Genomic DNA, 14260 nt, shown 5'->3' on the forward strand with positions numbered 1-14260 from the left:
CATCACCAGTGAAATACAAGCAGATAAGCACCACTGTCATGGAACTGAGTGAAAAAAGCTGATCCTGACTTTGCAGGCCAGCATAGGTCACACTGTACATGGGTTATCTGCAGGCCAGAGAATTAAAAACCCATCCTGAATTATAGCAGAGCAGAGGCTTTGTCAGTTCTTTGCACATGCCATGCATTCACAGTACCCACTTATCCCAGGACAGGCTTTGCAGAGTGGGAAAAGTCTCTTTCACTGGCTAGATGCTGAAAGCTGTAAAGAGAGAGGAACCTCTGGTCATTTTCATTCATTCTCTGGCAGTTTTTAAAGGTCTGAAAATGTCTCAAAGCTTTTTCAAGGCATGGAGGAAAAGAGACAATGAGCAAGCAAAGGGGAAGAAACACATGAGGGAGATGTATGTTTCCATCAAGGAGCCCTTTTGTTCTATAATGACCAGAAATGTATTTCTTGTGTTGTCTTGTTAAGAGTAAAAAGACTGAGTCATTCAGCTAAATAGGAAAGATAACACCAGAAATATACTCTGGGATGGCCTGCCAGGCCAGTGCCTGGGATTCAGCAGTGACAGTGTTTCTGCCCCTGACACCAGCACTGCTGGCAGCCTGCTAAAGTGCTACCCCAGGCCAGCATGGTGCAACCTCCACAGAACAGCTGAGCTATGCCTAAACTCTCTTCTGCCTCCTTGTCTCAGCTCTGCCTAAGACCCCCACCCAAGGGTGAAGCTTAGCCAAGCCCCAGAGAGGGCAAAATGAGAGCAAAGATGGTAGCAGAAGGTTGATCCTCACCTTTCAGCAGACACACCAGTGCCAGGGCATGCACAGCAAAGTCTTGCATGGACTGTGGGACAGTTATTTATAGGGGATTGGGGCTAACATTTACTTGCAGGTTCTTACACTGGGATGCTCAGCTCAGCCATAACTCAAGGCAAGGATGGGCAGCAGCAGGGAAGTTTATTGCTTCTGCTGAAAGGATACATCCATCAGAGCTAAAATGCCTCTGCATGAATCAAAGCTGAATCTCCCTCCCAGGCTGGTCATTTCATCTGCAAGGATTGACAAAACAGGAGGAATTAGCAAGAGCAAGGGCTGTGACAGGCATCAGGACACTGTTCTGAGGGAAGGAGGACACCGGGCTGAAGGCTCACACAGCTGAAAAGCCCCAGCTCTGGTTCAGGTTCTCAAACAGCAGCAAGGGCTCTGTGCCAAGCTGAGGGAATCTGCCATCTCAGACACCTCTACCTTCCCCAAGGACAGGTGCCCTGTTTGGGCACACTCTGTACAGTCCCTGCCCATGGATGGAAACACTTCCCTCTTGAAATAAGGAAAATTGCAATGACAAGAAAGGCCATTTATGCTGATTTAATAAGTCCTAAGAGCACTTTGAGCCTTGTGCATGGCTGAGTGGACTCCAGCCCCCCAGCTGTGCCCCTCTTTCATCCCACAGCGCAGTAAGCCACAATGAGGATTGTTTAAGGACCATGAGGACACAATTAAATCCTATGTCTAAGGATAGGGAAGACAAAAAACAGTAGTTGGGCTGTAAAAGCTTTACCTTGCAAGATCACTTCATTAAGGAGTTGTTGCAGCTGTGAGGCATCAATAGTTGAGCCCTGAGGCAAAATAAAACACAAAGAGAGGTCTGTGAGCATAAAGTTTTCTCCTGTGTCACTTTTCCCCAAAACATTTTTTCTCAGGCACAGTGGCAACCAAGAACCTCTGTTAATACATATCAAAGGAGCAGCAGCATCCCCTCTAGAGCATAACAAGGCCCTCCATGCTGCCGTGCCACTGCAGGTCCTTCCCTACAGCTGCCAAGGACTTCCAGCACTGCCATCACCACGGGGTTTGTTCTGCAGGGACGGGGAGCTGTGGATGGGCAGCACAGCAGGCACTGTGGGAGTGGGCTGGGAGCACAGGCACTGCTGCCCATCCGCCATCCCTGCCGAGGCACCCGGGGGTGCCCGGCATGGCAGCCCTGCTCATTTTCACCTTCACGCATTGATATAACCATTAACTGCGAGGGGTTCATTGTGCACAGGCTTCTGACAGCGATTTTTTTCCTCTTGACTAAGTCAAGGAGTTCTTTATAACAGTTTATTAAACCATTAAAAGCATCTCCTGTGAACGCAGAGCTTGGCTCTGAAAGAGCAGGAATCAATTACTCAAACGCTGACTGATGTCTGGTTTCCAAGTGCTGAGAAGGCAAATGGAAAATGATGCTGATGAGGTGGGGGGGGAACTACCCAAGGCTTTCTAATTGCTTTAAGCAAATAAACAAACCAAAGGGAAAAAAAAAAAAAAAAAAAGAAAGTACACATGCAAGCCCATCACCAGTTCAACAATAAATCTCTAATACTCCACTGATATATGGCACTAGACAATCTATCCCAGCTGAATGTCCCATTTTTCTGGGGGTTTTGGCAGGTTAATCAATACAATTTTCAGGGTATCCACTTGAGGATGGAGCTACATTTAAAAAAAAAAAAAAATTCTAAATGGATTTGTATCAACATCATAGATCAGGTTTTCTTTTTGCAAGTCCACAAGTGGTTTTTAATTTTTCTTTTTCAGCAGTATGTTCTAGAGAGGGTACCTGCTTAGCGTATCTTAGGAAAAGAGCCTTATAGGAGATGTCCTGGTTCTGTCTTGGTACATCCTGCATCGAAAACAAAGGGGCAGTCAATAAATAATTCAGCTACAAAACAACCGGAGGCAAAAGTCTGCGGATCCAAACAGCACTTTAGAGGGGCAGGGAATGTACAGCACAGGCTGCAGTTTTCACACCCCCAAAATAAAGTGGAGTAGGAGTGAACAACTGCTACTGCAATGAAGGAAGATGCATATTTTGGATGTTAGCAGCTAGTACAACCAGGAAGGAGGAGTTCAGGGCTTAAGGAAGATGGCAGAACACATCCAGGGTGGAATTCAGCAAGTCAATGCATGAGTATGGAGATACAAGACCTGATGCTTATTGCTGGACCTTGGTTGGGACTGTGCTCAGGGCATGGGAAGATTCATGTGAACCAAAAAAAGAGAGCATGAGTTGACTTTTCCTTTCACTTGTACCTTCTCAATCCCATGACAAGCTTGGACTGTATCTGAGCAATTGCAATTCAATGGTTAAGTGATTTTTTTTCAAACTTCCGGTGAAAAGATCCTCCAGACACTAAGGGGAATTATCCTTAACATTATAAAATTTTCAGAAAAAAATCTAACTCCAAGACCCAATGCCTTTATCTCTGTGTGAGATTCTTCATACCAAAGAAGCCCAAATACCTCAACAGGTGCAGAAACCGTGGGTACCACAATTCATCAAAGTCAAAACATTGGCTAAGGACAACAGCCAGGTAAACTGACAGCTTGTCAATGGAAAAAGATAAAAAGTCACCATTTACACTACCCCTCTAATGGGGCTTAATTGTGTGCTGGAAGATGAATCACAAGGAAAGGACTCAGTTTTCTGTTCTCCTGAAGCAGCTTCACATCTCTGGCTTCAAAGATCTGTGTCTTTGAAGGTTGTAAATAGCAGCTTCTCAGTGGCAGGGTTTTGCTGGTGGGACCAGCAGGGGCTGGACCAGCCCTGGCAATGTGCACAGCTCACAGCAAGAAGTAAAAAAATCCATGGTAGCTGGACTGGAGAGGACAAAATGTGGGTTGAACTAGAGATGCAGCCAGTTTCAAAGTGTAGTTTGCTTTATGTCTCTGCCTCTGAAGATATCCTGATGAAAATCAGCAGAAATCTGATTTGAGTTTCATCCCTATGGACGCCTGTGCTTTATAGGGTACAAGCACTTAAATTGAATCATTCCCATGGGGAAGGCATGTCCAATCCCATTCATATAAATTGTTTCCATCTCTCTCCTCCATAGATATATACCCATTTTACAGACATTGAAAGAAATTAGAATATTTTAAGTGTTCTCTACCCTGCTATATTTGGTTTGTCAAAGTGTTAAAGATGGTGAGGTCGAAAGGACATTTGGACAGACTGACAAAGGGACTGTATAAGACCTGTTTCCTCAAAAATCAGGCTCTGAAATAGACATATGGGAAGAGGAAGGGCTTTGTTGTCACTCCCATCTCTCCAGAGAGGTGTCCTGCCCTCCCAGCAAGGTTGCAGGGTGCAAAAGTCAAACTCTGGGATAGTAGTAGGTGGTAAAGGGAGAAAAGAGCAGATGAAAAGCAGTCAGCTGAGGTGACCAAATGATCACCACCAGAACCTACACCAATTTTCAGACTCTTACCATTGGCAGCACTGGGCTGGTCGGGGAGTTTGAGTTCCTAGAAAAGAGTTACAAGAATCAAACTGGGAGAAAAGAGCCCTTTCCAGAGCACTGATTTGCAGCCGTGGCACAAGGCAGGCACCACCAGCAGCACTCACCCAGCCCACAGCCCCACAGGATGCTCAGCACCCGTGGCCCAGCCTGGCCCAGTTCAGCCAAGGCTGCTGCACCAGTCCTGGGTCTCTCTGTGCAGACAGGTCTGAGTCTCCAGCTGCTCTGGGGTCACTGCCCTCCCCAAGCCAGCTCTGTTGACACCAGCAGCAGAGAAAGGGTAGCTTGTCTCACCCTGAGCATGCCAGGGCTAACCTCACCACACAGAACACAGAGCCCTGCCTTGAGCCACAGAAATTTTTCACTTCCTTTCTCTTTGCTCACCTTAACAGTCAGGAATAAAAACAGCACCCAGGCTATTAAAAGGCAACATCTAAATGTCTGCAGACTGCCTGGAACTGGGCCAGGGTCACCATTTCTAAGACACACTTAGCAGCCACATTCAGTACTTGAGTTTTGCTTTCAGTAGAGAAATTAGACAAGCCATGTTCTATTTTTATAACTTCAGTATGGGTAAGTGCTTCAAAGACCCACTGGAAGGTCATCTCCACACTTGGCCGAGCTCAGGAAGGTCTGTGAGGGTCAGAGGCTCTCCTGAAAAGCTCAGTTCCAGGGCTGAGCTGTCTCACACATGACTCACTCTGCTGAAGGCAGTCCAGCCCACAGCACCGACTCCTTGGGTTTGCTTCTATAACTCAGGAGCTGCCTCAGTTGGTTCTGGGCTATTTTTGCCAGGGGCCAAAGCCTGGAAAGCAATCTCATTATTCAGATATGGGCCAGTGAGGTAAAAGCGGCAATCACATCCACTCTAAAGCTTGCTAAGGGGAAGGCACTGCAGGGGTGATGTTTGCAGGTCATTTGGTGAATGCCTCAGGTAAGCTTGCTTACCTGGAGTAAACCACACCCAAATGTAATACAATACCACATTCACATGGTAATGTGAATGTGTGTGTGTAGTAATAGCTGCCTTTGCATGAACTCAGACACCATTTTTCCACTGAACTTATCTTCAAGGCTGCTCTCTTGCCTACAGGGAGCCCTCCCTATGAGGTGGCTGAGTGAAAGGATCAAGGTCTTTCACTACTCTTGGATTCTCCAGGTCCCACTCCAAGCAGAACGGGACATGATCCATCTGGCATCTAGCCAGCAGAACATAAGAAACTACCAAACAGCTGTTAAGAATTAGGGAAAACAAGATCCCAATCCTGCTCTCAGCAAAGAGAAATGTTCCCACAATCAGGGATAGAGGACAGATCTCACAATTATTGCTCTCTTTGTGCCAAAGCTGAGACCCTTGGTGGCTGCAGATGAGCCCCTGCCCTGCTCTGCAGTGGCCAACGTTGTGCAGCTGAGTGTACACCTGATCCCCCTCAACTCCTTTACATTCCTCTGTGCCTTCTGCACCCTCCAAGGATACAGTAAATGCAAAATGCCACATCAGTTGTCTTGACATTAAATAGTTAATTCCTGGCACATTGTGAGTTTGGGGCCTTTAAGGAGTGTGTATGATCTTACTCATGGTAGTCTTGATTCTTTATGAAAATTCGTAAGAGAAATTCGAATTCCTGGTCCTCTGTTGCAGCAGGAACAACGGCATAGGTTCCTGGGCTCAGGATAAAGTAGCTGGTCACATCTCGAATCCGGAGAAAGATTTGCTTCAGAACTCTGGAGTTCTCCTGAAAGAAAAATATGGCTGGCTCTCTTCCTGTTTGGGACCAAAGAAAATCAGACCAGCAGCCTGCCATTGCCACACCTCTCTGAATGCACACTGCCTCTATCACGCCACGACCTCCCTCATGCCTGAAAAGCCCCTTCAGGGGACAGGCTTTTTCCAAAGATATATCAAAGTTGCTCAAAGGTGGAGAAACTGAAACAAACAAAAGCCAAAATGAATGTAAGGAGATTTGAAGAGAACTTCAATTAACGTTAAGCAGAGTTCACGAAGGAATCAAGAATTAATACTATTACTAAAAATTTCCCTGAGATCTTCTGTGACTCAAAGAGGTCAGAGAGCCCTCTAAGCATGTCACACAGACGACAATGCTTCAAGAATCCTAATCCAAACTAGCAAGTGTCACAAGAAAACGGAGTATTCTGATCTTTCATCTGTTATTCCAGTATTTTTTTGCTGAGATGAAACAAATATAATGCAACAGCTATTACTATGATGACATGTAAAGATAGCATAATAAAAAAACCTTTCCTTAACATATTCCCCAAAATATATCAGCATGTATAAATTCCATTTAGAATGGTTATACAGCGTGGCAGAGTTATTTATGAGCCATGCCTTTGGGAGACAATAACATAAAACTGCTATTTTGGAAGGAAAAAAAAATAGGATGACTAGTGTTACAGACGGCTGGGAGGTACACAGACTGCCAAGTATTATGGGTCAGATCTTGAGCAGATAGAAATGGGCACTGCTGCAAAGAAATAAATGGTGCAATGCTTTTTCTTTCCTCCACTTTTGAGCCTTATTCTGCATTCCTTCTGGTAAAAAGCAGAAGCAGATTAATATCTCAAAGGAATCAAAACTGGTGTGAGATAAGAATCAGCCTCTATACATTTCTCAGCTCTATCACACAACATTAAACTTCCCTCACAGCCATGTATTAGTGTTCCACGTCTATATTTAATCAAAGGCTTCCTAGAGCTATCAGATACGTCCATTCTGCTTTGCGTCCTTGCCTGCACTACATTCTCCTCTCATCCTGCCAAGGGATAATACTCCTTTTACTTCACAGCAACAATTTGATGCATCTCAAAAGGTACCAAACAATGGATGATGCTGCTAATGAATCATAGCAGGGAAAGCAGATCTGGGAGGAAGAGCGAAGCCACATGAATCTTGCCAACTGCACTCTCCTTGTGCAAAGAAACCCCTTGTAAACTTCTCCCCGAAGGTGTTCTGACTGCTCTCAGGCACTGAGGCTGAACACTGGGAAATTAACTGAGGGAATGGCACTCACACCCAGGTTGGTTTTAGCTCCTGGGCTTGGCTTTTGCTGCTACCAGGACGGAACACCAGGCTGGCTGTGAGGAGCTGGTAGAGCAGCTCTCATATTAAAATAATTAGTGTGTGTCCATGAGGGAATATTTTTTGTATAATCCTCTGTATGAATGTGCACCAATATCATTATATTGATAAAAGCTATGGTGTGACAGAGCAGTCTAACTGCTCCCTTGCCCTTGCTGCCCAGGTGCTCCACAGTAATCCTGGTGCCTTCAGTAATGCTCTGTTCTGGCCCTGCCCTCCAGCTCCTGTGTAGGAGGAGGTCACTTATAAGGTCAGAAACCCAAGTGACCTGAGCCCAAAGGGAGTCTGAGGTGAGCTATGGGCTGGCAGCCCACAGAGGCCATTTCATCCAGCCTTGACAAACTCATTGAGGTTCATCCATCCTTGATCCATCTCATACCAAGAGAGAGAAAACACACCTGAGCATCAACTGGAGGGGAAGAAAAATTTTAAATCTAAAGCAAGAATAGAGAAATTCTGTCTCCTAGTCTGCTTCCTGATTAAATAACCCCTTTTTTGAGTGAACCAAGACCTATATCATCACCTCCCAGTAAAGGTCACGCCTGTTAAAATGGGTAACTAATCAAGGTAGACGTGCATCGTGCAAGAGCACAGAGAGAACTCCATGTCTGGTGACTTTGGGGATGCTGGAAGGAGCAATTTCCCTTTCACCAGGAGCAGCAGCTCTTTCTGAGTGGCACAGCTGAGTGGCTGATGGAGTGCTGCAGGCTTGATACCTGCACAGGACAGAGGATATTCTCATACAGGGATAGTGAGCTCCACTTGCAGGAGGGATGCGCTTTTAATGACACCTTTTATTTCTCAGACATACTTTTTTTTATGAGCTACAACGCCATGCTCTTCCTTTATGAGGAGCTGTTAAACTTATGAAATCAATTATTTAAAGTCTGGGACTAGGGCAAACCTCTCTAGCAATAGAATGAGGAGACATTAGGGTTCTAGCAATCCCTGCTTCCTTTTTAGTCTTTGGGTTTGGAAAAATAGCCTCCCACAGTCATCAGCCAACAACAAAAATACTTTGGGAAAGGTTGGCAGTCATTCACGCTAGCAACTGTGCTTTCAGTAAGCCTGGTAATGCTCTGAGAACAGCTTGAAAAGGCACCTCTCTGGACAGCCACCAAGAAAAAAACCAGAGAAATTGCAGTGGAGCTCCCAGGTGTCTGAGTGGATTTTGTCTACACTGGTCTCCAGCAAAGGCTCTCATGTGTTTCATAAATGTTTCTACATGGCTTTTCAGATAGAAAACAGGAGGATAAGTAAGACAGCCCACTCTGGGTAATGAGAGACAATCTGCTTCCCTGCTATACCTGGAGTGCTGCTCAAGGGCTGTGGCTAGTGCTGGCTGTCATGCCTTGTGCCCAGCCAGCACGGCATGTCACCAGTACTGCTGGTACAGAGGATATTGCCCTGGCACATCTTCTAACTTGCGGACTCCCTGAGTTTCCCAGGGCTATTCTGGGATGCTACAGAACTAAAAGTGCCACCTTTGTTCCTTAAGACATGAATAAAAGAAACTAAGCCTGCTTAACTCTATTTTTACTCTGAGTTTCTACAATAGAAGGCACCCAGAAATTCACACCGCATACTGACTTTTTAACAGGCCAAAAGACAATTCAGTTTTGCATTCCCACATACAGGTAAAATAAACCACACAGAGAACAACAGTGCCCACATGATACCTGATTGTGCTTACCGTGGTAATGAAAAAGCCAATCTTCAGGTTTTTTTCATCCTGCACATGCTCGGCATATTTTTGCATGAGTGAAATTGCTACATTACAGGTTTTTGGATTGTGATCTAGCACTTTGAAAAAATACTGAGGGTTTGTTGAAGCTGCACCTGCTGAGAAAGTGTTAATAGGTTAACAGTAGGCTCAGAGATGTTCCAGCAGTAGCCTGTTGTGTAAGATCTTGCTTGTGTTGACCCAGAGGAACAGCAGTCACTGCTCCAAGATCCTTTAATTAGAGCAGAGCACTAATGTAGTCTCCACACCAGAAATTGAGGCATCTGGAGGTAAACTAATTGCACATTTATCATTTTAGAAATCTTTGGCAAAGTCACGGAAGTCGTGTGGATTTCTCAACCCCTCTACATCTGCTTCAACTACATGGCAACATGGCACACTTTCCCAGCAGCAGAAAAGCAGTGGCTCTTGATCAGGCACCTGACCTAGAGGCTGAGCTGAAAAGGACTGCGGCTTTGAGATGATATAAACATAGAAAAGGACAAAATGGTGCAAAGCTATCCTCTTCTTCCCTGCTGCTAATGTTTGTGATGGACAGACAGAATGTCGAGAACCAGAGGGAATCAGCTGCTTCTTGGCCAAGGCTTTGGTTAACAGGAAGCATTCCTGATAAAAAAAGAAAAAAAAAGAAAAAAAAAAAGAAAAAAGAAGTGCCCAAAGTGGAAAAAAAATTACTGAGATGGCAGCAGAGTAGAATTTAAGCCAGATCCCTGTGTTGGGTGGCCTTGAAAGTTGCAAATTCAATGATTGCACTTGGACAGGGACTTTACTAGAGGGCTGTTGGGAAACAAAGCTCCAAGGAAAACAGCTCTACCTGCACACTCTCCATTTAGGGCCTTCTCTGGAGCTTGGGACCCCCCCATCTTTCCATTTTGTAGCCCCTTGCCTACAGGAAGCCCTTGCACCTCCTTGCTCATTCCCAGTGACTGTGGTGTGCAGCAGCACAGGCATCGCTTTGTTATCACATCTTGAGACCTGGTGATCAGGTTAGGAGCAGGAGCCCGAAATCTGTAAGCCAAAACCTGTTTGCTACCAAGTCAAGGACTGTCATTTGAGAAAAAAAGATGCCTCTTCACTGATGAGATACTACCATCCTAGATTAAAAACATAAAGCCCAAACACTGATGCAGCTGTAAAAAAAAAAAAAAAAAGTGAGATGAGATAAGATAAAAATGTAAAAATATATTACTACTGATTGGAGCTTATAATGTCAGAGGAGTTCTTGCACAGGCAGTAAAACCACTGATCTTATCAGCACAAAAAAAGACCTTTTTACCTTAAAAAATAGAGCTTTGTAGCACAATTTTTTTCATTCCATATCAGTTTAATTTCAGAGTACTTTTTGCTCTGTAAAATCAACAGCATATTTGCCAGACCAGACTTTCTGATGAGGTCCCCAGTAACACCTACCGCAACTGGCTGAAAGAAGATCTACAAGATAATTTTGACTTAAAGAGTCCAGGGTTCCTAAATCACAAGTCTCCCTTTTTAACTCAGCAGCCAGTGCTGTTGCTTTGTTTCTGCCTGTTTAGCTGATAAGTGCTGCAATGGGAAAAGGCAAGCCTTAACACCTGGCAATCAATACTTGTGCAATTCAGTGCTCAGAATGAATGTTTCACATCACTGGAGAGGAGGAGACAACCAGGTGACTGCAGGGAGCATCCATTACCTGAGGAATAGCGGTTCCTCCTGGTGGGAAGGCCTGGCCTCCACAGGTTGGTGTAGCTGTTCAGAGACCACGTTGTTGTGTAGGGCTCATCTCCAAAGTCCAGAAATGTTGGGATGTTGTTACATATATACAGCCATGAAAACTGCTCCTGGAAGTTCTTACAGGACATCCTGCAGAGAGGGAGGGAAATCTCATCATTCAGTTTAAAACAGAAGAGCATTGCCAACAGGTAAGGGAGGGAATCCTGGCCCTCTACTCAGCCCTGGTGAGGCACTTTTGGAGAGCTGTGTCCAGTTCTGGGCTCCTCAGTTCAAAAGAGACATGGAGCTCCTGGAGAAGGTCCAGTGGAGGGCTACAAAGATGATCAAGGGACTGGAGCATCTCTCTTCTGAGGAAAGGCTGAGGGAGTTGGGCCTGTTCAGCCTTGGAGGGAACCTCATCAATGTCAGTATCTGAAGGGAGGGTGTCAGAGGTTGAACCAGGCTCTGCTCCTTGGTCCCAAGCAATAGCACAAGAGGCAACAGGCAGAAACAGATATACAGAATATTCCACCTGAATATGAGGAAGAATTTCTTTATTGTGCAACTGACCACACACTGGAACATATTTCCCAGAGAGGGTGTGGAGTGTCCCTCATTGGTGTATTCCACAGCCATATTATCACAATCCTGTGCCCTGTGCTCTGGGATGACCCTGCTTGGGCAGGAGGCTGGACCAGATGACCCACTGTGGTACCTTCTTCCACTCTGTGATTCTGTGAAGACACCAGTTAGGTATCCACAATCACCCCATGTCTTTAAAAAGGGATTGCTGAGAGCACTGCAGGCACCTGCAGCTCTGCTGGCTGCTACCTTGCAGGAGAGCTCAGCTCTCAATGCATTTTGGGCTGCTCCACCTGCCCCTAATGCCCCAGGGTAAACCACAGGGCATGTTCAGGGGTACCTTGCTGGAGCCCTGCTACCTCCAGCACACCTTTGCCACTGTCCCTTGCCCTTGTACCTCCACAGTGTTCTGTCCCACGCTCATGCTTCATGTGTGTATTTCAGACCCATCTGCTGTTGCCCTGCTTTTCTCAGAGCCCCACAGGGCACGTGTGCATTTTCTGAATAATCAGTTTTTTTTGAGGGACAGCCCACACATGGCTAAGCTGTATCTGGGAGAAATCAGAGGCAGTGAAAAGCCACAAGCACCTGCAGACCAGTCAAGTGCACAAACTCAGTGACCTGCTTAGCCAACTGTCCCCTTCAAGCATCTGTCAGTCCAAAGTTCAAACCACATACTTTATGAGGAGAGGTGGTGTGACAAAATGACCAGGTCTCAGAGGGCTGGATTTTTAGTTCTCTCCCTTTTCTTTTTTATTTTTTCATCAGCCTGTCACTTAATCTTGGCCAACTCAATTTTTTCAGGTCTTGTTTCCACTAAAACCACAGGGTCAGGACAATCTCCAATTTGCTGCTTGCACATAGCTAACACAGGGTGCCTTGAGCCACCCCAGAAACAGAAAACTGCCAAAATTACTTTTGTTGGTCTCAGATTCAGTCAAAGAGAGAAACTGAAAGTTTCTAACCAATCAGAAGGCTGGGAATCTGTTGAAAAATAATGTAAATAATTCTTTATCTCTCTTGTTGATCACATTGTTTATAGTTAAGTTTTACCACTGTGTGTCATGCACTGTGCACCAATGGTGTGAGTTGTGTTCAATTCAGGACCAATGGAGTTGGCCTGCACAAAGCTCTGTATAAAGAGCGATGCATTTTGAAATAAATCAGAGTTATACTCTCAGCCTTCTGAAGTGGAGTAATGTCATTCCCATCCTGCCTCAACAGCATCACACTTTTTCCACAATGAAGGTGAATCGAAAACCCAGTAGACAAAGGATCAATAGGGAAATACCAGAATTCTCCATCATCCTTATCTCTGAGGAGGGCTTCTCTGTATTTAGGCTCAACATGGTCCCATTGAGGAGACCTGCAAAAAAGAACAAATCAACAAGATGTGAGGCACAATTTTTTATCTTTGGCCTGTTCCTCTAACCAGCCTGTCAGGCCATGAGGGATCAGGAGAGGGGAACAAACTGCGCACTGGAAACAGGACTGTGTGTGACAGCTTCACAGCAAGGCCAGCAAATGAAGTTCTGTGCCTTTGCTGTGCCTGAGCTGCCCAGCCTGGGGTGGGGAATCCTCCCTGCTGTCCTGATCACCTGTCCCCATGCTGGAGAGGTTGGTGAGGCACCAAGCCACAGCACTCTGAAGCACTGGTAGTCCACTGACATGAAGAGAGCACATTATTCAGTCAAATGTGTTGTTTCCAAGCAGCATGTTTATAATTAAGTGATAATTGTACTTTCTGCAGAGTTTAAGATAAATAAACAGCACATGAATCAATAATTTATTGATCTGTGCAGCTTACCTGTGAATGTGCTACTGACATTTCAATTACACTTAGGATTGTAGTCCACCCTTCCAAAAGGATGGGAGGATGCTGCCTGAGCAGAGAGCTGTTATCCCAGCCTTAGACACAACTACACAACCCACCAACCACTCCAGATGCAACACTCCAGCCTGATTTTTCTCAGCAGAGTGCCTGTGTGTGGTCCTAGCAACAGGGAGGGTTGGGATGCTGTTAAATAACCTAACAGTGGCACAAGAACATCCCTCTAATAAAGGAAACACTGATGCAATTCCAAAAGGAAAACTAAGATCTATTTATTTACAAAATACTGTTGCAATCTATATCATTCCTTTTTTTAGGAAGGAGATGTTAGATTATCACACAGGCAGCAAAGTGGTCCTTGCATCCCCAAAGCTGCATGAAGGATCCAAAAGATTAGTTCAAGCCATTCCCTGGCACTTTGCCTGGAATAACCAAGGACCCATTCTGTCCCTCTGCGTTCAATACTGCCCTGCTCCATGGACTTGTCTAACCATCCTCTTCCCAGAGTCACTCTCATGGGAGCAGAAGAAAGAGGAGGAAGGTGAATGTGTGATTTCTGCAGAATAATTTAACAGAAGGAACCAGCAAGTATCTAAGGACATGGTCAGAGCTTACTCCAGGAAGTAAGAGCTCTTTATCCATGACCTCTGTAGAATTATGCACTGGGTAAAATGCATACGCATGGACAAGAAGGGACACCTGAGCCTAGCAAGGCTGCATTAATTTTCCCTGGATTGGATTTCTGCAGGCAGTTGCTATGCAGATGGAAATGATGCTCATAATTAACTGATTTGGAAATATCTGTTTAGTTAAAATGGGTGGCGGACAAAAGTTTTCTTATAAAAGATTGATTCCCTATGACATTAAAGCTTTAAGACCCTACTCATCACTCCAGGGCCCCTTCCACTCCCCATGGCCCCATGGATTCCAGATCCTGATGATATGTTTCCAGCCATTCTTGTAAGGGATCTGTAAAGGAAAGAAAAACAAACTCAGTCACAGCTTTTCACAATTGTGATATTCAGTGAAGAGAAA

The 14260-nt window shown here is 45.2% G+C and overlaps 1 protein-coding gene across 6 annotated transcripts in view; it reads right to left on the reverse strand.

The window, feature by feature from the left end:
• CAPN13 (calpain 13) overlaps positions 1-14260 on the reverse strand; it is a 49511-nt gene that overhangs the window by 10239 nt on the left and 25012 nt on the right. For 4 of the 6 annotated variants that reach the window (XM_072927471.1, XM_072927470.1, XM_072927469.1 and 1 more), the window contains exons 8-16: positions 14109-14194; positions 12686-12760; positions 10793-10962; positions 9073-9221; positions 5855-6015; positions 4250-4286; positions 2599-2661; positions 1558-1615; positions 981-1048 (exon numbers count right to left, since the gene is read on the reverse strand). In XM_072927471.1, the coding sequence (XP_072783572.1) occupies positions 981-1048; positions 1558-1615; positions 2599-2661; positions 4250-4286; positions 5855-6015; positions 9073-9221; positions 10793-10962; positions 12686-12760; positions 14109-14194 (867 nt within the window). The remainder of the gene's footprint in view (positions 1-980; positions 1049-1557; positions 1616-2598; positions 2662-4249; positions 4287-5854; positions 6016-9072; positions 9222-10792; positions 10963-12685; positions 12761-14108; positions 14195-14260) is intronic. The other 2 variants (XM_072927472.1, XM_030268937.4) reach the window with 1 other exon arrangement.

The sequence above is a fragment of the Taeniopygia guttata genome, chromosome 3, assembly GCF_048771995.1.
Source record: "Taeniopygia guttata chromosome 3, bTaeGut7.mat, whole genome shotgun sequence".
Classification (NCBI taxonomy): Eukaryota; Metazoa; Chordata; class Aves; order Passeriformes; family Estrildidae; genus Taeniopygia; species Taeniopygia guttata.